The sequence below is a fragment of the Colletotrichum spaethianum genome, assembly GCF_022836535.1.
Source record: "Colletotrichum spaethianum MAFF 239500 DNA, contig22, whole genome shotgun sequence".
NCBI lineage: Eukaryota > Fungi > Ascomycota > Sordariomycetes > Glomerellales > Glomerellaceae > Colletotrichum > Colletotrichum spaethianum.
The window spans coordinates 598,831-624,066 of record NW_026054792.1 but is presented as its reverse complement, the minus strand read 5'-3'; the positions used below and the strand labels follow the sequence as shown (position 1 = coordinate 624,066).

The following is a 25,236-nucleotide window of genomic DNA, read 5'->3' as shown; positions in this document are numbered from 1 at the left end:
ATTTCGATTTAAAAAGATATCCCGACAAGGTTGAGTGTTACCCGTTCAATGACGATGTCCGTGCCGTGATATGTTTTGAGCTACTAATCGCTCCGCATAAAGCCTTCCTCAAGGTTTTATTTAAGATGCGGCGGCTCTTGAAAATCCGAGACCGGCATGTAAATAAACCAAAGAAAGGAAAAAGATAGAGCAAACGAAATTTCGAAAGAAATTATAATGGTCAATGGGCGTCCCTGTTCTCAAGGGCTACGAATTCAAAGACCAAACTGTGGCGGACGCATCGGGATGAAGTGGAAACGGGCCCGGCCAGTATAGAGGCCATCCGCACTGGAAGTCTCCAGAGCAGTCAATCGGCCACTCTCAACATTACAAGTAAATGCAGCATCTGACTTTATTATCCGAAAGGATCATTTATCATAGAAAAGCATCTAAAGTAAGCATTAATATGGGCTTTTCGCATTATGTGACATCTGTCGACTTGTAACCCCATATGATATTCCACTGGGTTTAGTTGAAACCATCGGGCCAATAAGCCTCGAGCCACTCATACGGCTCGTCAGGCACGTAGGCATTGGTAACAGTACCGTCCCACTCCGTTATGGAATCCCTCGTTTCGTTGTATAGAGCGTACTTCTCGTCAGGTCCGGTTCCAATTGTATAAGGAACTGTTTGCACATTGTTGGCAATTTCCTTGTCGACCATGACTTTCAGATCTTTCAACTGGGTGTTCTTGATTCTAATCTCGTCGCCATAATTAGGGTTTATCTATTAAAAAAACACGCGACAACGTTAGTACTTGCCCCAAAAGCTTGCCGTTGCCTCGAAATCACTCACAATGCCCATTCGATTGCCTCCGATCGCTACCACATTCTGAATTGTTGCATTTCTCTTAGATTGATTAAGGCAATTGCCGCAAGACTGGTAGAAAGTCTTTCAAAACGTTAGCTTGAGATCCTCTTGATAAGATGTTGGTAGACAAACTCCGAAGCCATCAGCATAGAACCCAGTAATGTTATACTTTCCGCCAAGGGAGTTGTCCTGGAAGATCTAGAGCAAAGTCAGTACACGTATATAGTTGGAAATGACCCTTATTAGACACAAAAGTCCCTTGATGTTGATATATACCTTGTCGGTTGCATTTCGAGCGCCTCCACCGATAACCCTTAGTTGGGTGTTCAAGCCTTTCGAGGTAAGGGCATCTTCGCACACATCCTCCCACCAGACTACGTTCTCGTTAATTGGCAGCTTTGTAAGGCAGGAATGTCATATTACCGTTCTCGACCCAGGCGTCGCCTAGAGCATGGATCCCCTCAGACTGATGCTTGCCAATGATGACGTTGCGGATGGTGGAACCAGGAAGGAGGTTGAAGACGGCATCGGCGTCAGTGCCCTCTAAGTACAAGAGTAAAAAGTCAGTCATCGTTCTTCAATGTTCAAGCACCCTTCTTGAGCTGGACTCACCGGCCTGCTCGCTGCAACTGCCCTCAACACGCTCGTAGCGCTTCATTCCACCGTCAAAGACTTGACCGGGAAGAATGTACATGGCTGAGGTGAAAACGACGGTCTCATTGGCAACTGGGAACTTCGTGATGGGGAAGGGGAAGCGTGGCGGTGGTCGCTCGCCGAGGTCGCCCTGAGTCGCATCGGCACCGCCACTCGGTCCATCACCCTGCTGGCGACGCTCAATGGCGGCAGAGTGTGTCAGAGCAGTCAATAGAGAGAAGAGGGAAGCAGTGGTTAGCTTCATGGTGAATGATTTGTATAAGTCGCTTGATGCAAAGATGTCGATCAGAGAGGCTATCGTAGAACGGCTTAACAAAGATGTCCAGACTCAATTGGCAAGTGTGACGCGCTTATGACCACTTTCTAGCTGCAAGAGGAGTTGCGAACAAAGTACATCTTATATAGCCTCAATCCACCAAAATTTCAGACCACGCTCTTGCACTGTTGAAGCTCGCGAAGCTATGTCACTGCTTGATTACGTAGCTAACAGAGCTCCGATCACTAGTCATTGGTATTGCTGCAGGTTGCCAGGATGCAAATGGAAGAAGAGCTAGAGGCTTGCAACGGAAGATTCATTTGAAAAATCCCGTGAATCACTGTTCACGAACGTGCTTACAAGTCCCTTGGCAAAGCTTGGCGTAGATGAGATACTTGTCCCAGCTGGCTGGCTAGCTAGCCACCAGACCTCATCCCAGCCCAGCGGTGCGACCCCGGACCCGCACACCTTCCACCGCCTTTGCGGAGACGAGAGAGGTGGGATTTTCCCCAGACGATAGAGGCTTGGCCTTTTTGTGCTTCGATAAATTTTCGTTGGATTGGCCGATAATCTTGCGGGGTAGAGGCTGGCCTGACGTTGTTGGAGATGATGGGGTAAAGTCGAGCGTCGATCTTGCGAGGACGGAAATTTTTGATTTATTTATCGTATAGTCTTGATGAGTCTGCAGGGTTCTATGTGATGATCGTGCAACTTATGTGAAAAAATTGATGCATCTTACATGGCCCGGTGGCAGGAATTGGTCATGGACAGGATTGAAGATATCATGATTTGCAACTCAGTAACGTATAGTACCTCCTGTGTAACACGTCGCACAAGTAATCTGCCGAATGTTTACTCATTGCAAAGGATGCAACAGCCTAGTTTCGACATGCTATCAGCGTCACATCTCGCTATTTCAAACTTGAAATCGGAGCAAACCATGGCCCAAGAATGATTCTCGCCCGACGAAAACCCGAAGGCGGGGAACTTGTAGAGTGGCGTTGTGACGGGATGCATATGCTTGCCACGGGTCAACAGTCTAAGCGGTCTCCGCATGGTTGGGTTGCTTGACTGAGATGCCACCACTAGAGACATGAGAATATTACTTGGCAACCTGCGGCGCTGCTGTCGACCCATGCTAGTGAGTTGGCTTGCCTGATTGTCCCTCTTGGACGATGTCTCGACATCGGTTTGTCTTAACATTTTACCGCACCAGCAAGCATTCTGCTTAGGCCGAGAGGAATGTACAGTTCTCAAGTCAAATTCCTCCAATGGCAAATCTCATTTGCAATGTGAGGCACTTATTCCAGGTCTAACCACAACTTGTAGATCTACATTACAGAATTGGGTGCTAACACCAACCACGGAGTAGCCCTTACATGTTGCCTGCGAACGGACTGTCACTGTATATCAATATGCGATATGAGATGTAAATATGTCTAGATGCTCGGGACTTTTACTGGCAGAGCATGATTGTTGGGAGGGGAATCCTTTCCCATGTCTACCATCGTTGTCATAACGATATCACCATCTCGAATGATGTTCTCTAGGTGTTCTGCTTACATCCGGCCATATAACCCTAAAGGTGAGAAGTTTATAGAGATTGAAATCGAACGGGCAAGAGGAATGACCCGGTCATTGGACCACAGCACCAAGCCTACTTCAGGATACTCATTGTTGAATCGTGTGAAAATTGTTGATGTTCCAAGGATACATGCTGCCTTTCCGAAAATCGTGAGATCGTCAGGTACACTGCAATATCGAAGGCAACCTAGGCCAACCCTGCCACTTTGGGGCCTTTGTCAAACGTCTTCATGCACAGTGTCAGTTCGTCGGTGCCTCTGCATCCAAAGCTATGGGACCCAATTAAACGTTTGGGGCGGATATCTCTATCTCACAAGTAACACTAGCACGAACCACTCCAAAAGCTGCCAGAAGATGCAAGATGACCGCATATAAGACGCCATCCGATGGTATCTTCGTTCATAAAGCTGCAGTTGTTTTAGATCATAGGTGTCACCATCCCCGTCTTTGGAAAGTCCCCGGACGATATGCAGGCTCTTCACGGGCGTAATGCAAGGGGCGGGTCCTCTCTCCGCTTTTTACCTTCATGTACGCTTTCATCTTGAAGCCATTTAGGTTGTTTGTATAGATGGATGTACTGCAGGTGGTTTTCGCGCCCTCAACGCCGGCGAGAAGCGCTATTACGGAACTAAACTTAGTCCAGGGTTCCTTCTGGCCCAGTGTTGGGTGCCTCGATGCAAGGCTAAAATTGCCTCGAGTCGACTTTGACTCAAGTTCCATGAAACTGTCTCAAGGAAAAAGCAGGATGATGGGTGTTATGTCAGCCCATACAGGGTTGTCTAGAAAGTGCTTGAAGCATCTGCGGTGCAAATTTCCCTGTCTCCTGATGTATATATGGTCACAGCGAGCCCTCCCCACTCCCCCCCCCCCCCCCCCCCCCCCCAAAAAAAAAAAAAACCTTACAAAGCCAACATATCTCTTCGGGGACATAACAAGTCAGTCGAGACTATGCTAGAATAATATAAGCATGAAAATCAGTGACACACACGTAGGAGTTTTAGCTTGAGCGCCTATGAAGACAGAGAAAACGTCTGAGGCATATCGAAATCAGTCGCCGATCTGCTCCCTCAAAGAAGCAACTCTGTTTATCTAGAGATTGTGAGTTATGGTAAATGATCTTATGTATATCGTTATAGGTCCGTAAAGGTTCTTACTGATCTTAAAAGCCTCCGAAACGCCTTCAATATGTTTACGAGCGGACCATGTATTTGCATTCTATTCATGAAGGTCTACTATGTCTGACGTAGGACCATTCCATAACGGCACCGAAAAATAAAATTTTAGGGAGAGTTTTTTGTGAAATTATAGAGCACGAGGATGGTGAAGAAGCTCGCTAAAGGACGGGGCAAGATAGCGTATCTTTCTAATCTAGTATGAGAACTCGAGACCCAAAATGCTTGTTGAAGTTTATTCGTTAGTCAGCCGCGCAAGGTCATATCGATGAATGAAGTGGGTGCCAATGTGCGGGCTAAATGGGCAGAATAAAACGTGGCACATGTTTAATATTAAGAAAGGGGACTTTATGTGGAACGGGAATGACAGATAAGCATTTTACTATCTTTTTTCAGATCTTCGACAATAATAGAGACATAGCTAAATGGCGATGTTGCGATATGAGAATTCGGACCCTTTCAATCGCTTTGTAAATTTCGATGCTGATGCTGTATTCATTCTGTTTTTGATACCACCGAATACGTCAGAATTCGCCATATAGCTTATCTCAGCTCAAAGCTTCTCGTGTTCTAGGTTACGCGCTAGCGGTGTTGTAGTAGATGTAAATATCCTTGATCTTAAAGTCGGCCTGGATGGCAGGGGGACCGGCACTCCAGCCATTGTCGCCGTTGGACCAATTGTTGAAGACCCATGGGCCGGTGGTGTTGGGGACGTCGCTGGTAGTGTTCCAGATCTCAACGCCGTCAACGAACCAACGGACACGACCGGGGGTCCAGTCCAGACGATATTCGTGCTCAGTCGTGGTCGGGTTAGCAGGAGGCGTAACGGCGTTGTAAGTCTTGACGCCATTGAGGTCAGCATCCTGGTTGGTGAACCAGAGCTTGCGAGTTCCCTGGTTGCTAAGGGAAGCCGCATCAGACAACCATTCGATGTCAGTCTCCTGAGTGTCGTTTTTGTAAAAGAACGCGCCTAGTGGGTTATTAGAACAAGGTGCTCTACTGATATCGACGTAGACAAGATACAGTTTGCTTACCATTACAGACACCAGCAGGCTCGCTCAGGATGGCAACAGTACGAACAGAAGCGTACTTGATGTTGTCAAAGGTTGTGGATACTTCAGCACAGCTGTAAGGCTTTGCGCGCTGACCACCAGGGACCTTCAAGTTCAGGTAACCTCCACCAACAACAACATTGGAGGCGTCGAACTTGTGTGTGTCACCAATAGGCCAGGTGCTGGCATACAAGCCGTCGGGCAGACTAGTTCTTCCAGCGAAGTCGAAGACTGCTCGGTTAGCATATCCGAATCCTCCAACAACATATTGGCCATTGGATAAAGTTGGCTGGGGCGAGCGGATCAGGGCCAGCGCTGGGGTGGCTGCAAAGATTGCAGATGCGAGGAATAAGGAACGCATGATGAATGTGGTTTAGAATGTTCGGCTTGAGTTTCTGTCTGATCAAGATAAGTGGCTGGAAACAAGACTATTTAAACTTGCGAAGATAAGTCCTACTTATAAACTTAAGAATTCTCACCACTCCTGCATCGTGAACCCTATCCAGGAGCGTTGTCTTCCACACGTCATGATCGGGCGGTTGACCCTAAGGAAGCGCCGATGCCTAGATGTCGTATCATTAAACCACCCCGACGCCCTGCATCGTGGGTCTAGAGCTGACTGAAGGAACGCGAGGGAATGCGAGGAGGCGAATGGCATTGTTTGCAGGTTGCAGGTGAGGGAGGGGTCGTGCAGCTTCTCAAGGGAGGAAAATCACTCACGATCTAGCCAGTGTGATGTGATTTCGCCAGCCACCAGGGGGCATTCTCGACTGCAGAATCCAAAAGTCACCCTGGAAAATCCTTAAGAAGCCAAGCACATAACTTCAAGGGTCTTCCAGGCTAGATTATCAGTTTTACGGATGTGGCGCTGTCATGCAGACACCCAGGTTGGCTGGATCGACATCAAAAATTCCAGCCGATACCAGTTTCCAGGAAAACCAACGCACATAGAAGCTTGCCACCGACAAAAGCCGTGGGACTCGACATCATTCGGGACTACTGGGCGACACATTCTAGATTGCCTCAAGTCAATGCCGGCGGACAGTGGCGACTGTGGAAGCTGCACGAGGATGGACCTATGTGCCATGGAAGGATTCCACGATGAACCGGGGATGGAGGTATGACTACATTTGGCCAGATCCTTGTCATCGAGATTGGACTGCGGCGGCAGCTCCCTTGACGGACGGTCCCGACCCCACTGCCGGGGGTCACGCGCGTTCGCCGACTGGCCACTTTGGCTCGTGGCCTTTCACGTCAGAAAAGGTACTTCGGGATGGATCTGACCATCAGAACCTCACCGGTCAGCAATTTGTGAAACCAGGGAGTATTGTCTCTGGACGGAGTTGCACATTGGTGGGTCCAGGGCTGAATGGACCTGCGTGTGTGGTGGATGTGTTCGTGTGATTGAACCTTGCCCAGTCACTCTTGCTGATGGGCTATGGGGCTCACAGTTTTTGAGGGTAACATTCGGTTCTCAAATGTGGGTTCTGGCCCCGATCCGATGGCATGAACTGACGCCAAGTGAAAGACAGAGTCGTAGAGGATCTGATCCTTTTTTAGTCCATCCGTCTAGTGTTGAGGGCTGCATGGTGGGAGCTGATATCCACACAATCTGATACTTTTCGTAATCGTGGCCGAACGAAAGGTTCATCGCTATCTAGCGATGCAACTTCGGGTCGGCTCCTTAGGAGCCATGCAGGCTGGTCATGCCGGATGACCGACTGGGGTCCAGGATTCACTTCACCTGGCAAAATGCAACAAAACTAGAACTTCTGAAAGGATTCGTACGCAATACGAGCAAGGCAGAAAAACACACGAAGTGAACCAGTTGTCGCGTTCAGTCACCATAGTGTTGCATCGTGCACGTATGTCATGTCAGCTTACTTCCTGCCGACTATGGACTAGAATTGTATTGCGATCTAACCTATCTTGACGTCAATCCTTCTACTTGAAACAATGACCTAACTACCAACACTAACTCTGAAAGGCACCAGTCAACTCTTTAAAGTGGAACTCACTCGGTGTGAACTTCTGGGCGTGGCTGTTCGAGTAGCGAACAGACTTTCTGACCATTATCGATTGATTTCCATTGTCGCTACAAGCCCAACTTTACGATCGCATAGATCCCCTCGACAGATGACTCGTAGCGACGGTGCTCTTCTTTGTCTTTCGGTTAGGCTTTGTCGGAGTAGAAGCAGGGGACACGAACGCCTGACTAGGTGCCCCTCCCGAAATGACATCCAGTTGCTTCTCAATGATAGGTCGAATTGAAGTGGTATTGGAGGCCCATGATGCAACTCGTGAGTGGGCGTCCTCTTGAACTGGCGGGGTAGGCGTGGAAACGTAGATCTTGGGCGCGGCACTATGACTACCAACGCTGCCTTCGCAAGTCAAATAGCTTGGCGGGCCCGAGCGAGACTCATGTGTGATTGTGCTTTGCGGAGGGCTGGGTGTGCTGCGGCTTTGCAAATATGTCAAGTCACTTGAAAGAGGCTTGCGTTTGACGGTGAGCGCAAGCTCAGCTTTGGTGGGAGGGCTGGGTAGGTTCGAGATAGTTGGAGGCTGCGTGGGGTTGTTATCATGGCGAGAAGTGTAAGCCACCCTAGCAGCTATTTCTGCTAAGACGAATGATCTCTCAGCACAGGCTGTGATATTTTTTCTTGGATATGTTGAAGACGAGCCTGTTGGTGTGATGACTTCCAAGGTGGAAGCTGGTGGAGATAAAGGCTCTCCTGTGAAAGACCGTTCAGCTCGAATGTCGGAGACCCAAGCTTTATCGTGGCGGATGTTGCGCCTGGTACCATGAAGCACTTCTGCACTCGGAGGAGTAAAGTTGCTGTAGGGTAAAAAAAGTTGTACTCCATGATTGCAGCAAGTGATGGGCTGTTCAGTGTGACTGTTGTCACGTTTTGATACAAGACTTTTGAGGGCTTTATGCAACCTCATAATGTCTGTTTTCTGGAGGTGGTTGAAAGTGGGACGCGATAGCGGAGAAAATAGACAAATGTTAGAAAAGGAGGATCAATGGCCGTGTGGTTTTTATAAAGACAATATATGAGTATTTGGGCTTGTTTTTTTTTCTTTCTCGAACTCCTTGTTAGAAACACAGTCTGATGAGGAAGGAGGAAGGGCAATTTAAAATAATTCGTTCATTAGAACCTTGATCTATGCATGATTGTTTTCGGAGATACATGTACTCATTCACAGCATTGAGTGAAGTGAATTTGAGTTCTCACTGGCTCTTGAACGTCTACCATGTACTGAGAGTGCGAATCTTTGGCCCTCGGTCCTTAACTTTCCACTTCTAGGGGCTAGCCAACCGAACCCATTCATCAGCCGGCAATCCAAGCAACTGGGATACTCAAATCGTGTCACCACCGTCCGTCACAGAAACCTTGATGACCCATAGCAAGGTTTCTTTGATTAATTATCACCGAGGCTGAGTTGTGGAAGAAGTAGTGGATGCGGTGAATCACTTTACGAATCATGCAATGAAAGTCATCCCACTGAATCTCGCATCTACTGTCTAATGGCCAAGCCCTGAGTTGGTACATTTTGGACCCGCGCATCCAGATCTTGTGACTAGGCCACAACGGATTTGAGTAAAAGACATCCTAACAGTCAACTACAACCTCCGGTTTACAATTTTGCACCGGCCCCGCGCTTCACCAATGACCTCAGGTCTTTGCGAAGAATTTTGCCAGATGCGCTCTTGGGTATGGCGTCAATGAAGACGACGCCTCCGCGCAGTTTCTTGTAACTCGCAACTTGTTCAGCTACCCATTTTTGAATATCCTCAGCAGAAATTTGATTCTTGTCGGCGACGACGTAAGCCCTGTGACTGTATTAGCACTGGGTGTCAAGGGTTAGACACTGTCCTTTTCGTACCTTGGAAGCTCGGTGCCTTCGCCTTCTATACCAATGACAGCAGCATCCTGAATCTTCGGATGCGTGACTAGCAGAGACTCGAGCTCAGCCGGAGCTACTTGAAAGCCCTTGTACTTGATGAGCTCCTAGTGCACGTTAGTCACGAAGATCTTCTAGCTGACCGCCCACAGGCCGATGGACAAACCTTTTTGCGATCCACGAAATAGAACTTCCCATCCTTAAAGGATAACCTATCTCCAGTACAGAACCATCCGTTGACAAATGCTTCCTGGTTTGCCTTGCCGTTCTTGTAATACCCTTTGGTGATGATCGGGCCACGGCACCACATCTCACCAGGCTGCCCAACCTCAACATCCTTGCCCTCGTCGTCGACCAACCGGGCTTCGCAGTTTGCTACAATCATCGAGACACTGCCGGTTTCATCCGTGAGGTGCCGGGGTAGTATTGTAAACCCGCCTGTCGTCTCACTGAGGCCCCACGTTTGGCCAAGAACCGCCTTGCCCTTTCCCATCTTCTTCTGCGCCTCTGCCTGGGTTTCCCTCCCGAGTGCGGCCGCTCCCGTTAATGCAAATTCCACGCTGTCAAAATGGTCCTTGACGAGTGGGGACTTTGCAATCATGAGATAGATGGGAGGCACGCTGAAGAAGGCCGTAATCTTGTACTTCTTGGCGTACTCGATGAACTCTACAAAGTTGAACTTCTTCATCCAGTAGACTATGCCTCCCATGTAAGTTTGGTTGACAATATAGGCCTGAAGACCGGAGATATGAGCTGCAGGCAAGTGGGCGAGAGTGATATACTCCATGCCGGGGCGGGTTTTATAGTACTCTATGGTCGGCGTGGAGATCAACATGGTTTGAGCGATCATATTTGCGTGGGATATCTTGACTGCCTTCGGGATGCCCGTGGTGCCACTGCTATAGATGAAGCAACCAACAGTGTTCTCTAGAGTCGTTTGATCCGTGACGCGTTCCCAGTCAAGCTCCTCTCCCGACAGAGATACTTGCTTGTCGGACTTGGCCTCAAAGAGCCGGAACTCATGGCTGTCGCCGATGTAGAGGATGCGGTCGTCTGGCAAACCAGCAGCAGTGCCGCCGGCAGCAGCGAGAGCTTTAAGGTCGGGGCTGCAAATCACCATCTTGCTCTCGGTCAAGGTGATCTGTCGTGCGATTTCTGGGGGTGACGAAGACGGGGTAGATGCGGCGACCGAACCTCCCGCGGCCATGATGCCATAGAAGACGGCAGGGGCCATGTAGTGACCGGTAAATATGACTTGGACAACGTCACCCTTGTTGATGTTATATTGATGCCGAAGGGTGTGTGCGAGTTGCTTAAAAGTCTTCACCAGGCCCAACTTTGTGATTGACCTAGACGGATCCGCCGCGTCGGCGTGGAGGATTGTCCCATCTCGAAGCCTCTCGTTTGGTGAATCTAGATCAGTCAATATCACCAACCATGCGATATAAGGTGAGACATAATTTCCGTGACGATTGAACTCACCGAAGAGGAACGTAAGTAGATCGACCTTGGGAAGGTCAATGGTATTGGGAGACCGATAGATGGTCTGGCCGTCTCGGTTCTCAACGACCGTTGCCATTTTGAACTTTACCAGGAATAAGGTTAGGTGGAAATGACACGCTGCTGCTTGTCTATACGATCCAATTTCCGGGCTGATTTCTTAGGTTTAGGCCGGCAGCGGACTATTTCAGCAGCAACCTAGATCGTGTTGGACGAGGAGAGAAGTGTGGTTGAGGAAGGTCAAGTTACAGCAGCGAACAATGCGGTGGAGATAACGAGGGGTTCTAGCAGAGGTCAATGCACGCGGAATGAACAATAATCAAGGGTACGGATGGAGATGGAGGAGTTTGAAGCTCGGTTTCCTGACCGAGACTAGAGATGGGTTGGTGAGTCGTGCAGCCTTCCCCGCATTGCCTGCTGTCAAGAATCGGGGCCCGCATCATGCACCGAAGCAAGCCGCTCCCCCTGCGTTGACCAACACTGCCACTACCGTGGCCGAGGTCAGATTGCCCGCTTGGTCACTGTGGCAGTACCTAGTGGTTAATTGTTGGGGTAAATATGCGCTTCATTAATGTCTTATCCGGGCAGCTTGATCACTGTGGAGTCCCCAACCTTTGGAGTAGGCAGTCTCTGATAGGTGGTGGTGTGCGGGGGATTTCAGTCACCCTGGGCTGTGATCCCTGTCTGACTCTGGCTTGGACGTCTGTGTCAAACTCGTCGAGTCAAATAGAGGTTCTCTTAATGGCGGAAATGCAAGCCTTTTCAATCAATAGTATTCGCGAGGCAAGGAAGGATTAAACCCGGCTGCTCTAAGCACTTATCCTTGCGGGCTTCAAGTCATCATCGGCATTCGATGCCGCCGTAGCACTTGCATGGCAATTACTCGATGAAGTATTTGGGATCACTCCTTCGGCTAGTGCGATGTAATAGTTGTCTTCGAAGAAGGACTCGAATTAAATCTTGATTCTATAACGATGAGAAACAATGAGTCGGGGGTTGCATCCAAGGTGCTAGGTAGGACTGTGAGATGTTACCCCCGTTATCTCCGGATCATGACCACTACCATCGTTCCGTCAATTCTCCGTACGACGTCAGCTTATCCTCATCCTTCCTATCTTTCTGATATTTGATGAGAAAGCTTCAATGATTTCTCTTGCGTTCTTATTACGCTGTCGATAATTGCAATATTGCTCTGAGTGGATGCATGCATTAATCTGGTATCAGGAACGAAGTTCCACTTCGTCAATGATGACCCCATCAGCTCGAATAATCGCATGGATGTCCGCAGCCATGTCATGAACGGAAAGAATTTCGGGAAGATACATGTTTCTCGGGGTCAAAAGAGAAAAGAAGAACTAGCTCGAAACCTTGGGCGATATGTTTGCGTACATGTTATGAATGTGCGATTTTCCTTCTTCGCCCAACGCTGCAAAAATGCCACCATCTGCAAGCTTTAGCTGGGTGAATCCAAGAGCAGACGCAACGATAACAATATGAAGTGCAGCCTTTGTAGTCCTGGCGCTTTCCCTCATCTTCGGCAATAGCAGCAGGATGAGTAGAACGGTGTCAATGGCATTCACCATAATTGACGTATCCATTCCTTTGGAGACTGACCGCGTTTCAAGCGCAGCTATTGCGTTCTCAATAAAATTATCAATTTCGCCTACTTCGGACTTGGCTCTCGCGGAGAAAGCACTGATAGAGTGGATGGAAGCCATGTCAAGCTACCATACCTCAGCAACAATTGTGATGCCGGTGGCGGCCTCGATCCGGGACTTAGTATTTTCATCCTACTCTACAGATCTGACTCCAATAAAAACACGGGGACGCTCCAAGAGTAACGAGGCGCTTGACGGCCTCGAAGCTGATGACAGCGTTGGAGCCAGTGACAATGTATGTGCCCCTGCGGAGGTTTGTTTTGTCGGTATAATGGGGAGTGTATGGAACTGAGCCCTTGCAAATTCAAAGAACACTTTTCCGTGTCAAAGGGATAGAAGGTACTTGTGGTGAATTCAATTGTGCGTGCCACGAACTGACCAGTTGGAGGCTGCCCCTGCCAACGAACTATTGCACCCTTTTATACTAAACGCCGTAGGGCGTAGCCCTAGAAAATTCCGGTGTTAACAGTCATATTTGCCTCTCAAATAAATTCGATGCTAATCTCCGGTTAGATGCATCAACAACTAAGGCCCAAGATGTATGGTATCTGGCATCATGTCACCAAAAAGGCGGCGCATGTTTCGTGAGGCCTCAAGGACCTAAATCTTTGACCAATGAGAGATTGATTACCCAACACGTATTAGCGCACGCTTGACCCCAGATCTGTTGGGTGGACCTGGACCAACTGGCCGGTTCGCCGTTGGCACTCGGGCCCGGTAGGTATATCTGTACCCCACACACATCTGCAGCCAGCTGGCTCCAAGCTGAACTGCCAGGTTGTTTCTGAAACGCGACTCGCACTTTCCAGCTCATCCGGCGCATCATAGACGTGCACCCAACCAGATAAGGCACTTCATCTTATCCCTCCAACACCGACCATCACAGCTGCTTCGCATATTGTCACGTAGAGCAATGGACACTTGAGGGAACCATGTCGTCCCCCTCGCACGACGGCGTCCGATTCCAGCATCTCTCCTCTGGGCGGAGCACGCCGAGGTCATCTCTTGATTCTCACGTGGCGTCTGATTCTCACGACGCCGACGATGAAGCATTCGCTCTACTTTCGGATGATGTGTCTTCGATTTCCGACGATATCGAATTAGATAACCTTGATCCGGTAAACGACGAACACCATGCTTCCTCCAGCTCGGGACTTATCCGACCGGCCCACATTCGGGGGCTTTCCGACGTCGACGTACAATTCAAGGATGCAATCAACGCTGAGCGGAGCCTTACGCCTCGAGAGGCCATCCGCGCGTATCCTATGGCTGTTTTCTGGAGCTTGATAGTGTCTGTGTGCGTGATAATGGAGGGTATGTCTCACGATAATTCCGTTTTCTCTCAATCTCTATTCCTCTCCGCCTTAATTTCGCTTTTCTACCTTCCTTTTGTCTAGTCGTCCACGCTACATTACGAGGAAGGTGCTTCTTAGACAATGCAGATAATGGCAGCCATTAACAGGCGCACAACACTGACCATTTTGCCTAGGCTATGACACTATTCTCATGGGAAGCTTCTTCGCTCACCCCGAGTTCGCCAAGAAATACGGCGATGGGCAAGACAGCGAAGGCCGGGATCAGTTGTCTGCTTTATGGCAAGCTGTCCTCGGAAACAGTAGTACCTTTGGCTGCATCATCGGAGTCATTGCTAATGGCTTCATCGTCGAAAGATATGGACAGAAGTTCGCCCTCATCAGCTCCCTGTTCGTCCTTTCCGGCTGCATTTTTATCACTTTCTTCGCCACCAACAAAATCATGCTCATGCTCGGTCAAATTTCATGCGGACTGCCGTGGGGCGTATTCGCATCGTCGGCGCCCGCATACGCATCCGAAGTCCTTCCTCTGGCACTGCGCGTGTATCTGACCACGTGGACCAACATGTGCTTCATCATCGGCCAACTAATGTCCGCTGCTGTCCTCGCCGGACTCTTACCCCGAAAAGACGAATGGTCCTTCCGTATCCCGTTCGCCCTGCAATGGTCTTGGCCGGTACTCCTCATCCCCTTACTGGCTTTTGCTCCCGAGTCCCCGTGGCATCTCGTCCGGACTGGCCAGCTTGACAAAGCAGAAAAGGCCCTATCCCGACTTCAGAAACGGAAAATCAACAAAGTGAATGCCAAAGCCCGGTTGAAAGAAATCATCGAGACCGACCGGCTGGAACAGAAACATCAGACCGGAACCAGCTATTGGGACTGTTTCCGAGGTGTGGAGAGACGTAGGACGGAAATTGCTTGCGTCGCCTTTGCGGGGCAGGTACTCTCCGGCTCGAGTTTTGCTTATAATTCGGTCTATTTCTTCCAGCAAGCCGGGTTGAAGCCACAAGATTACTATGACCTCAATGTGGGAGGAACCTCATTAGCCCTTGTTGGAACCGTTGTCAACTGGGTAGCACTTATGCCATATTTTGGCCGGCGTCGCATTTACCTTTGGGGCATGTTCACCACGGCCACGATTCTGTTCCTCATCGGCATCCTCGACAGAATTGGACGCATGCCGAACGCGGCCACTGAGCCCATCGGTTGGGTACAGGCCAGCCTCACCCTTGTCTGGACTTTTGTATTCCAGCTGTCTGTCGGCCAGCTGGGGTGGGCAATACCTGCAGAAGTCGGCTCAACGCGTCTTCGACAGAAGACGATTTGCGTTGCAAGATTCACATACTACATTATGAATCTGATGGCTATTGCCATCCAGCCGTTTTTCATCAACCCAAACGCATGGGACCTCAAAGGAACTACTGGGTTCATTTGGGGTAGTACGGCTTTTGCCACATGCGTCTGGGCATTTTTCAGATTGCCCGAGACAAAAGGACGCACATACGAAGAATTGGACTACCTCTTCCATAACGAAATTCCTACCAGGCTTTTTGAAACCACCGAGGTTGATATTTTCGACGAAGGCGAAGAGAAGGTCTTCTCGCCTCCTTCTTAGTGTACAAGGCACGGGAGAGAGTGAGAACTTACCAAAAAATAGAGGCACGGAGAGGGGTGACTACTTGATCTGTCCCAGTTGCTTTTTCTGCTTTCATTATTGAAGATATGACCGAGACTCAACCACTGCAAAACATGTTTATAGGACCAAACCCTTGAAATGGCTAGATCCACCGTACTGAAGTTCTATTTTTCTGTGAACCGCGCGGCTGTTTGGTTTGCTTTGACAAATTAGCGTAGAAGAGGGATTCTTCATTAGAGCTGGTCACTCCAGATGGCGCTAGATTAACCGGATGTCGTTGCCGGTAACTTGATTATTCAAAGGTCAGAGGTATCACGGAAGAAGACGCTGTATTTTACTCGATTAGGGAAGTTAAAGTCCGTTGGTTCGAGCCGAGGCATCCACAAGCGGTTAACTTTAATTCCGAGCCCGTGCAGGCCGCTGACCCGCCGCAGCATCTGTGCCGGCTCCGGATCCTTTAAGGCTTACAGCCCCGTAAAGATTAGAAATCGGCCTCTTCATTAGTCATTCCAAAGCATTCTTTCAGCGTTGTCTCCACACATTGAATGCAGGCTTTGGCGCTGTAGCGCCGCTGAAGGCTGACGTGACATTTCGACTCGGGAGGAAAAAAGTCGCGTGCCTGATCTTGGAAAAAGACGGCTAGTGAGTGTTCCATGGAAACAGCTAGTCATCCCGCTTTTGAGATAAATATTAAAGGAGAGATGTCGCCGTCTTCAGAAAATGAAAAGAAGACAGCACTCCAGACAAACCAGCTTCATTCATTGCAGCATCTGCATCGACAACATCAATAATACTTCAGCATTAGCAATTCTGTCATCTTTAATCTACAGCCCATCACCGCCACCCCTCCAAAGTCAACGGAAACTACAGAAACAGCAAAACAATGTCTGAACAACAAGGACGAAAGATCGCCATTGTCGGTGCTAGCGGCAACATTGGCGGCCTCACCCTCAATGCCCTCCGCGAGAAGGGCATTCACACCATCACCGCCGTCGCCCGTGCAGGATCCTCCGCTACATTTCCCTCCGACGTGATTGTCAAGAAGGGCGACTACTCGGATGAGTCCTTCCTCGTCTCGGCCTTCCAGGGCCAGGATGTTGTCGTTCTTCAACTCAGCTTCGATAGCTTCATGGCCGGCCAGGCGCCCCTCATCCGCGCGGCGGCCAAGGCAGGTGTCAAGTGGGTCCTTCCCACAGAGTTCGGCTCCGACCTGGCGCCGTCCAAGCTCCTGGATGCCAGCCCCCTGGTTGCGGGTAAGAAGCAGTTCCGCGATCTGATTGAGGAGCTGGGCATGAGCTGGGTCGCCATCATTAACAACCCCTGGTTCGACTGGTCCCTTGCGCAGGGCTTCTGGGGTATCGACATCAAGAACCGTTCGGCGAAGCTGTTTGATGGTGGCAAGACCAAGTTCATCACGACCACTCTTGGCACTACCGCCAAGGGGACCGCAGGTGTTTTGAGCCTTCTAGAGTCGGAGCCTGAGGCACTTCGGAACAAGCCGGTCTACCTCAAGTCATTTCACATCTCACAGCGGGATATGCTCGACAGCATTTTGCGTGCGACGGGCACGGAGGAGAAGGATTGGAAGGTTGAGGTTCTGGACGCCGCAGCTGTTGTTGCCGATTGCGAGGAGAAGTTCAAGCAGGGCGATCACCTTGCCATGTTGACTGGGTTCTACGTCAACCATATGCGCGAGGGCTGGGGAGGTGATTACAATGCCAAGGCCTTTGATATCGCTAAGCTTGGCGTTGCGGAGGAGAATTTGGATGAGGTTGTCAAGAGGGTTGTGAAAGAGGTTGAAGGCCAGTGAATACGCTGTGAAAGTTTTGGCTTGTTGCAAGGGTTGGGGTTTCATGATATACGATAATTAATTCACTGAAGTTGACATCAACTGATTCTGAGCCGTCCGAGTTGATATGACTTGTGAAGATGTTGTGAACGTATCCAGATGGGCTTGGAAATACCCACAAATACCCAAATGGACTTATACCCAAAGTGATGGGCATGCGTATTTTATAAAAATCTGACGGCATGAAACACAAATCAACGCCTGGACTAAGTCCACTTAACCCCCACCCTTCTTGTCGCTCTATAGCTTTTCGTCTAGCTTACTCATAATACCCAGCAAATCTTTAGGAATACCCATGGGTTCTTTGGGTAGCCCATGGCATTGGGTAACTGGGCATGGCCTCTTTGGGTAACTGGAGTTTCTATATGGGTAACCCATACTACACAGACCATTTGTGTGGGTACCCATATCCAACCCTACGTCCAGCCGCAGACCATTCGTGCGGGAAGGAGAAGTTGCGGAGCGTTTTTGACTGGACCAAGCAGCTTATGTCGTTTTAGAAACATGCTCTAGGCGAAGTTTGCACGTCTCCAGAGACCTGGAACTCCTTGAAAGGTCTTGACGTGCCTTCCAACAACTGGAAAAATGTTATGCTATGCTGGCTTTGAAAATTGGAACTGCTCACACTCACAAACTTTACCTTCTCGTTTTCCAGCGACGGGGTATGTGCCGGTACCCTCTGGGCAGAGGACGCGACCACGATAAAGCTACTTAGTGTTGAAATCTTTCAAAGCTATAGTGATTCATCGTACTGCTCCAGTGGTACTCCAGCTCATCCGGGCAAGTGCATTAGTGGTTGGACAATAACAACATGGAAACCAGCCAAGTTTTATGTTCTTCACAAAAAATCCGCTCAAAACAAGAGCCTGCTGCAGCAATCAAGTCACAATGTAATGGAATATGGTTCTTCTTGCTGAAGAACAAAGGCCAAAGTTGCATTATTGTAAGTTGTCGGCATCGGGTAAACTTTATGGATTAGACATGTGCTTTAAGTACGCAAACAGGTTGCTTTTCTAAAATCGAGAAACACCCATACTTAATAGTACACTCTATAGTGAGAGAGTTCTCTTCAAATCGGCAGGATACTTGGAATAATTTTGCGGCACTCATAAGAAGCTGAGAGCATCTCTTTGGCCCATGCTTATAACACAACGTTTGTGGTAAACGTTCATTGAGAAGCAGTGTTCCTTATAAGTTTTCGAGATGTAGATCAGGGGACAAAGTTGTTACCTCGAAAAATTGAGTGTGGTAAGCCTGATAGCCCTTAAGAGATTGAAAGACAAAGCTGGAGGACTTTGAGGTGAGTTTATGCCTAGAAGATGATACGGAACATCTGGTATCATCGCAGTATAGTTAATCGAGTCCAGGTAGGACGCTCCTTCGCACACACATATTTTATAATGGAAGTATGCAATGGATGTAGCGTTGACCACAAGGGGCCGGCGCAGGAAATACATCCAGTTCTTAAGATAGCCAGAAATGTCAGCCAGAAAAAGCCGGGTCTTTCCAAATGTATTCACTTCAGCAATTTGTAGATTTCGTAAACCGCGTAATTGGAGTCGGCATCACGAATACAGGAATGGGCGGTTGTCCGGTGGCAGCCGCTGGGACATCTGAATTTTTGATGCCGTTACATCGCTCGGTCGATAGTTCCAAAGTAAGAAGGTGAACTGACGAGTTCTGGAAGCCGAGGTAGTAACTGTGCAAAGACCGCCGTACAGTAAGCCATCTGCAAAAATCAGCGACATATCCATCGTTTTTGGAGGATTGTACGGGCGTCCCGTCTTATTGTTCCTATTTCCCGGGTGTAGAGAAACCCCCTGCCGAAAAGCGGTGCCGAGGAGCCGGGTCGACTGGCCCCCACCTCGCCCAGGCCGCCAATTATCATGGGGATTCTGCGCACGTGTGAGAGACGCAGTCCAAAGGACCCCATTGAGAAAATCGACTTACTGACGCGCCTCTTCGGCCCAATGCTTATCGGGAAGTTCGCGAAAAATAAGAAGAGGGGCTCATATTTGATATTCTGCGGTAATCCCTGGGCATTTCGTCATCGAAAAAAAATTAACGTTGTTGTGTTTCCTGCAGTAGTTTTGACGGCCAATCATGACCCTGATGATTACCCACGAGCTTGGCTGTCTGAACAACGCACGTGGTGAGCATCCAATTGAATAGGATGAGCTAGGATGGGAGCTTCGGAAGCTTCTCAAAGCTCTCCTACATCGGCATCCTATGTGAATTAGGGACTGATAAATGGAAAGCTTCTGCCCGCCAAGCAATGGCATTATGTAGCCCTCTTTCTCGACAGGTTCCTGATACTTTCAGTCCCAGTTCACTTGCACTTGTTTCCTTAGAGCAATTGACAGTCGATCACAATGGTTCAGCCAATTCTTGCTGGCTTGGCTCTTGCCGCCACAGCATCGGCAGCCTTCAGTGGTAACCTCAACTACTTCTCGCCGTCCAAGCATCATGCGTCGCTCGGTGTCTCAATCAACAAGGTTGCCAAGCGCACGTACGCCAACTCGCACTGGGACGCCGCAAAGCTTAACTTCACTCACGGCGTTGCTTCGGGCGACCCTTACGAGGACAGCGTCATCCTCTGGACGCGAGCGGCGCCAACTGCTGACAACGACAAGAGCAACGTGACTGTCAGCGGTTACGTCCCCTTGTACGACCACAGCACCGAGGAGTATGTCCAGAAGAGTGACTCTCCGGTTTGCGTGGACTGGAAGATCAGCACGAGCAAGACCCTCGAACCTGCTGTGGACTCAGGCACCGTTTACACGAGTTCCGATGTGGATTACACGGTCAAGGTTGAGGCTAAGAAGCTGGCACCATACACCGTGTACTGTAAGTCCTAATTTCCAGTCTCTATGCACACATGTGCGTCCAGATTGTTAATACGTAATGCAGATTATCAATTCAGCATTTGCAACTCTAACAACACGTCCCCCATCGGCCGCACCAAGACCATCCCGACAAAGGACGGCAAGGTTGACACACCTGTCAAGCTTGCGGTATACTCCTGCAGCAACTACCGTAAGTTGCCCTTTGTATCTGGAGACTGTAACAGAACTGACTTTTGGCAAGCCTTTGGATTCTTCAATGCGTATGGAAACCCGGTGAGGAAGGACTCTGTTGACTACGTCATTCATCTCGGCGACTACATCTACGAGTACGGCAATGGCGAGTACGGTTGGGGTAACTCTCTTGGCCGTATCCCTCTTCCTGACCGTCAGATCTACACGTCAGTAATTTTCTTCTTCCGCATCATGTCCGGTATTGACCAGATTACAGGTTGTACGACTACCGCAAGCGTCTTGCAACTTACAGAACCGATCTGGATTTGGTTGCCAGCCACCAGAACTTCCCATGGATCCCGGTTTGGGATGACCACGGTGCGTGTTAAACTATAACTAACTCTCGGATTGGTGCTAACTCGGAACAGAGGTGTCTGACAACACCTGGAGAGACGGCGCTTCCGAGTTGAACAACACTGAGGAATCCTTCATCACCGATGGAGGTGTATCAGTGGACCAGCGGAAGATGAACGCTGTGCGTGCCTATTTCGAGTGGAGTAAGTCAGGGTTCCCAGTTGAAATTTCGCAGATACTGACGACTTCAAGTGCCCATCCGTCAAGTCGATATGGACGACAACCTCCGAATCTGGAGAGAGTTCAGCTTCGGCAGCCTCTTCGACCTGGTCATGCTTGATACCCGTCAGTATGACCGCGCTGTAAGTTGAGATCCAAGCCCTGCATCCACGAACCCTCTCTAACCGGACATGCTTCAGATTACGGATGTCTACACTAACACCGACTACGTTCATGCCATCTCCAACGATGCCAGCCGCTCGTTGATGGGACCCCGCCAAGAAGCATGGTTCTACAAGACCCTCAAGGAGAGCTCCTCCCGAGGCGCAACATGGAGAGTCATTGGCAACCAGATCGTCTTCAGCCGCATGAACGAGAGCGCATCTTTGGGCGACGCGAACCCCCTCAACTATGACTCATGGGACGGATACCAAGCAAACCGCAACCGCACCTTCCAAGTCCTGTACGAGCAGAACGTTAGCAACACCATCTTCCTTGCCGGCGACTCGCACGCCTCGTGGGTCTCGGACCTGGTTTGGCTCGGCGAGCATGAGTACGACCAGAACACTGGCTCTGGCTCCGTCGGTGTCGAGTTCGCGGGCTCTGCAGTCAGCTCGCCTTGCCCCGCTGGCCAGAACATCTCGCTGGCCAACGCCAACGCCGGCTCAGCTTGGCTGACGGGAGCGAACCGCGAGCTCCAGTGGCAGGATCTCTTCTACAGAGGCTACTACGAGCTCAGCATCGACTACGATGCCGTCAACGCCTCCTTCTTCGGCATCCCCACCACGAGAGTCAAGCAAGGATACGAAATCTCTCTGGCCAACTTCACTGTTCTGGCGGGAGAAAACAAGCTGCACCGCTGGAACAACGGCTCTGTTGTCCCAGGAGGTGTCGCTGAGAGCGGTAGCTTGAAGAACGGCAAGGTTGTCCAGACGAACCTGACCCTTGACACGGCCACTGGAGAGTACCTCAAGTACAACTCTCCATGAATAAGACGGCAGAGCTTGGCTAGATAACCTTTTTTAATTTGTGGTGCCCACCATTGCCTAATACAATTATTGAAGAAATCAAGCACCGTAATCTGTTCATGACGTTGACCGTAGAAGCTAGCCCCATTTCGCGGGCTTCGCTACATATTAGAGATCTTCATTACTAGCACAACTTTTCAGGACCCAGGAAAGTCTATATCACGCAGCACCATCAACTCCCAGCGACCTCTGTTCTAGGTGAACGGTAGAGAGTACGAGAATAACGTTCATAAGCATTTGAGAACCGAAGATGTTGAGGTGAGATACACCAGAAACCATCCATGACATTGACCCATATGCAAGGTATCTACCGAAACAATGCCTCCCAAATCAGTCATGATACAACCAGAAAAATACAACTCATATCCCATCCAAATGACTCCTGTTAACCCTCAAAGGTATCCATTTACTCCTTGCCCTTCACCATCAGAAGGTGGCACGGGCAGTGACGTTAGATCCGGAAGCGCCGCCAATGAGCATGCTGTTGAACACATTCGCAGCAGTCTCGTCCTGGGTAGCAGCTGTAGCAGCGGTCTGAGCCTGCTTGCAGCTATCAACAGTAGCCTGGGGGGCCTTGCAGCTATCCTGCAGGCGCTGGCAAATGAATCCAGCAATAATGCCGATCTTCTGCGCAGAGCCGTGGTTGAAGTCCTTCTGGTTGTTGGCGATGAAGGCAGCCTCCTGGCGATCGGCAAGACCGCTCTTGAAGACAACGGAGGGGTCGCTGCACGAGCCGAAGTCAGTGGCCTGGCGCTTGAAGAAACGCTTGCGCAGGTTCGCCTGGGCGCGGCATTTCGCATCCTGGTCGTCGCACTGGGAAACACCGCCGGAGAGCTGGCCGCTGTTGGCGGCACGGGCGCAGGCGTTGTGCTGGACGTCACAGGAGCGGCCGAGAGCGGCACCCTTTCCGACAAAGGTGTCGCCGTTGACGGAGAAGGGACGCGTGCCGGAGCTCTGGATAACCGGAGGAGGCAGGCCGCCGAGATCACCAGTGAAAGTCTGGACGTTGGTACCACTGCCAGTGCTGGCGGCGGCAGTTGCACTGCTGTTGTTGGCAGCCTTGCAAGAAGTGCCCTTCTTGTTGGTGGAGCTGCCGGTGTTCGAGGTGGTTGCGTTTGCAGGAGCGGTGTTGGTGGAAGAGCCAGAAGCGCTACCAGACTGCCCAGCAACCGGAAGACCGGCGAAGTCAATTTGGGTTGCCTTCAGTTCACCCGTGCCTCCGGTGATGGTCGAGGTGATACCCTGGATAGCAGCGGTGATCTCATCAGGCGTAGCATCAAGAACAAGCTTCTTTTGGGTGAAGATGCAGCCATTAGGATCATTCTGGTCGTCACAGGTGTTGCCCGCCAAGGTAGTGTCGGACTTGTCGCCAGGAGCAAAAGTGCCGCTCTCAAGGGCAAGCATGGGGTCACCTCCAATCGAAGCGAGTTGCTTTGCCAACTCAAGGGTAACCGCTTTGTTGTTAGCAGCAGCGTTGTCGCCGGCAGGGTCTTGGTGCTTGTTGACAAGAGCCGCGATCTCGGGGTTGACGGCTTTGTCAGTGCAAGCCGCGCTGTTCAAGCCGATGCCAGCGGTGTTGCGCTCCAGGCTCTGGTAGACCAAAGCAGCAGACATGCCACGAATGTCCTTGGTCGCCTTTGCGTTGGTGAAGGCCTGGTCAGCGGTTTCCTGCTGCAAGCAGGCGAGGTTGGTGACTTGGCCAGCGCCAGCCTTTGCCGCTCCGTCGCCGAGAAGACCGAAAACAGGGTCGGCAATGGCCTTGGGGTTGTTAATGTTGAGGAATTCGCGGGTAATGTTGAGGAAGATCTCGTGCGAGTGTTCCTGAGGAACTTCACGCTTGTTGACACGACGGATTTCGTGAATGCGGTGATAAGGGCTGGCCACCGCAAGACCGAGGAGAGCCGAAGTGGCAAAAACAACAGCTTGGTACTTCATCTTGACTGAAGGTGAAGTTATTGACGTCGAAAGTGCTTGGAACAGAAAAGACCGGCCTTCTGCCTAATGAAGTAGTACGGGAAAATAGAGTTTAGGAAGATTGTAAGTTGTAGGGAATAACTTGCAAGCGGTGCAAAGAATGGAAGAGTTCACAGAACTCGAGGCTGAAAAGAATGAAGTGAAACGGACGAAGAGAGTGTCGTGTGAAGATGAAGCTGTAGCCAAGAAGAAAGGAAATGATACCGAGAGGGAGATCAGTCCGGTTTATAAAGAAGAGATTGGACGAAAAACATGATCGGAGCAATCCCTGGTACATCATCGAAATTCGGACGGTCCGTAGTAAGAGCCTCGTGCTCAGCCAATATCTCCTAGCCATTCTGTGTAATGAGACTCGGGGAGTCCAGGCCGACCGCCCCCAGAAGTGGTGTGCCGGGGGGCTAGTGCGCGCGGGACGACATGAGACGAGCTGAATCGGTTAAACCGGCGAGGTGATATTGCCAGGTACAGGAAGTCACTGGACCCGAGATCATGGTCGGGCTTTGGCTGGGGTTGAGTGTTTGCCGCAACGGGTCACCACGTCACGGCCAAGTCAATCTCTCATGAGGCAACTTGGACAGGGATTGAAGCCATCGCCGTATCAAATGACGCAAACCCGGCCGGGGACCATTTGTTCTGGCAGGCCCTGCACCAACTACGGTGACACAGGCCGCAAAATCGGCAGAGCCTTTGGACAGGGTTGCGGCGAATAATGGGCAATTTCGGTAGGGCGACGAAAGAGACCAGGTCTATGTAGCTTGTTCTAAGGAGAGATGAGGCGGTAGATCAGACAAAATCAGCCGCAGGTTGTCATGAAGCTTGTTTCGCCAGGGACGGGGGCGGTTATGGGTTGAAGTTGGGGAAGAAGGGGGAGGGTCTCCCCTGTATATGCTTACCAAAGCCCACATAGGTCCCATTGCACAATGCTTAACTCCTCTAGAGACCAATAGAAGCCCTTGGCGGTATCCGGATCGTAAGGACGCCGCTCGGGGACGGTGGGTAAGGGGTAGCCTCTAATTTTTTTAAGGCTTAGCGTAGGGGGACCTACCCGCGCTACAGTTGTCTTGAGTGCCTGATTACATGCATGTTTGGCAGGCGAATTGTACCTCAAATGGGTTTCGCTGTTCTGAGGAGTGGTGGCTGGGACAAGGTCATCGTTTTCGGCATCTCGCGCCGAACGGTGCCTGTTGCTTAAATAACACTGGTCTGCAAATTCTC

General features: G+C 50.2%; 8 protein-coding genes across 8 annotated transcripts; 3 read left to right on the top strand and 5 right to left on the bottom strand.

The window, feature by feature from the left end:
• Nucleotides 1-507: 507 nt before the first annotated feature.
• Nucleotides 508-702, bottom strand: ColSpa_08394 (uncharacterized protein; the record flags this gene model as incomplete). The annotated part of the gene is made up of 1 exon (XM_049274606.1): nt 508-702. The coding sequence occupies one exon, from the start codon at nt 700-702 to the stop codon at nt 508-510; it is 195 nt and encodes a 64-aa protein (XP_049130563.1).
• Nucleotides 703-1,234: 532 nt separating this feature from the next.
• On the bottom strand, nt 1,235-1,747 carry ColSpa_08393 (pectate lyase H; the record flags this gene model as incomplete). Its single annotated transcript, XM_049274605.1, has 2 exons — nt 1,235-1,392; nt 1,462-1,747. 2 exons carry the CDS (start codon nt 1,745-1,747, stop codon nt 1,235-1,237), a joined length of 444 nt encoding a protein of 147 aa, XP_049130562.1.
• A 3,343-nt stretch (nt 1,748-5,090) lies between these two features.
• Nucleotides 5,091-5,552, bottom strand: ColSpa_08392 (beta-glucanase; the record flags this gene model as incomplete). The annotated part of the gene is made up of 1 exon (XM_049274604.1): nt 5,091-5,552. One exon carries the CDS (start codon nt 5,550-5,552, stop codon nt 5,091-5,093), a length of 462 nt encoding a protein of 153 aa, XP_049130561.1.
• A 3,654-nt stretch (nt 5,553-9,206) lies between these two features.
• Nucleotides 9,207-11,052, bottom strand: ColSpa_08391 (putative acyl-coenzyme A synthetase; the record flags this gene model as incomplete). The annotated part of the gene is made up of 4 exons (XM_049274603.1): nt 9,207-9,402; nt 9,456-9,580; nt 9,640-10,886; nt 10,956-11,052. The coding sequence occupies 4 exons, from the start codon at nt 11,050-11,052 to the stop codon at nt 9,207-9,209; spliced, it is 1,665 nt and encodes a 554-aa protein (XP_049130560.1).
• Nucleotides 11,053-13,563: 2,511 nt separating this feature from the next.
• Nucleotides 13,564-15,559, top strand: ColSpa_08390 (maltose permease MAL31; the record flags this gene model as incomplete). The annotated part of the gene is made up of 2 exons (XM_049274602.1): nt 13,564-13,945; nt 14,121-15,559. The coding sequence occupies 2 exons, from the start codon at nt 13,564-13,566 to the stop codon at nt 15,557-15,559; spliced, it is 1,821 nt and encodes a 606-aa protein (XP_049130559.1).
• Nucleotides 15,560-16,463: 904 nt separating this feature from the next.
• On the top strand, nt 16,464-17,390 carry ColSpa_08389 (pinoresinol reductase 2; the record flags this gene model as incomplete). Its single annotated transcript, XM_049274601.1, has 1 exon — nt 16,464-17,390. The coding sequence occupies one exon, from the start codon at nt 16,464-16,466 to the stop codon at nt 17,388-17,390; it is 927 nt and encodes a 308-aa protein (XP_049130558.1).
• Nucleotides 17,391-19,801: 2,411 nt separating this feature from the next.
• On the top strand, nt 19,802-22,008 carry ColSpa_08388 (alkaline phosphatase D; the record flags this gene model as incomplete). The annotated part of the gene is made up of 5 exons (XM_049274600.1): nt 19,802-20,276; nt 20,340-20,465; nt 20,517-20,726; nt 21,053-21,162; nt 21,220-22,008. The coding sequence occupies 5 exons, from the start codon at nt 19,802-19,804 to the stop codon at nt 22,006-22,008; spliced, it is 1,710 nt and encodes a 569-aa protein (XP_049130557.1).
• Nucleotides 22,009-22,473: 465 nt separating this feature from the next.
• ColSpa_08387 (uncharacterized protein) lies at nt 22,474-23,982 on the bottom strand (the record flags this gene model as incomplete). The annotated part of the gene is made up of 1 exon (XM_049274599.1): nt 22,474-23,982. The coding sequence occupies one exon, from the start codon at nt 23,980-23,982 to the stop codon at nt 22,474-22,476; it is 1,509 nt and encodes a 502-aa protein (XP_049130556.1).
• Nucleotides 23,983-25,236: the final 1,254 nt, after the last annotated feature.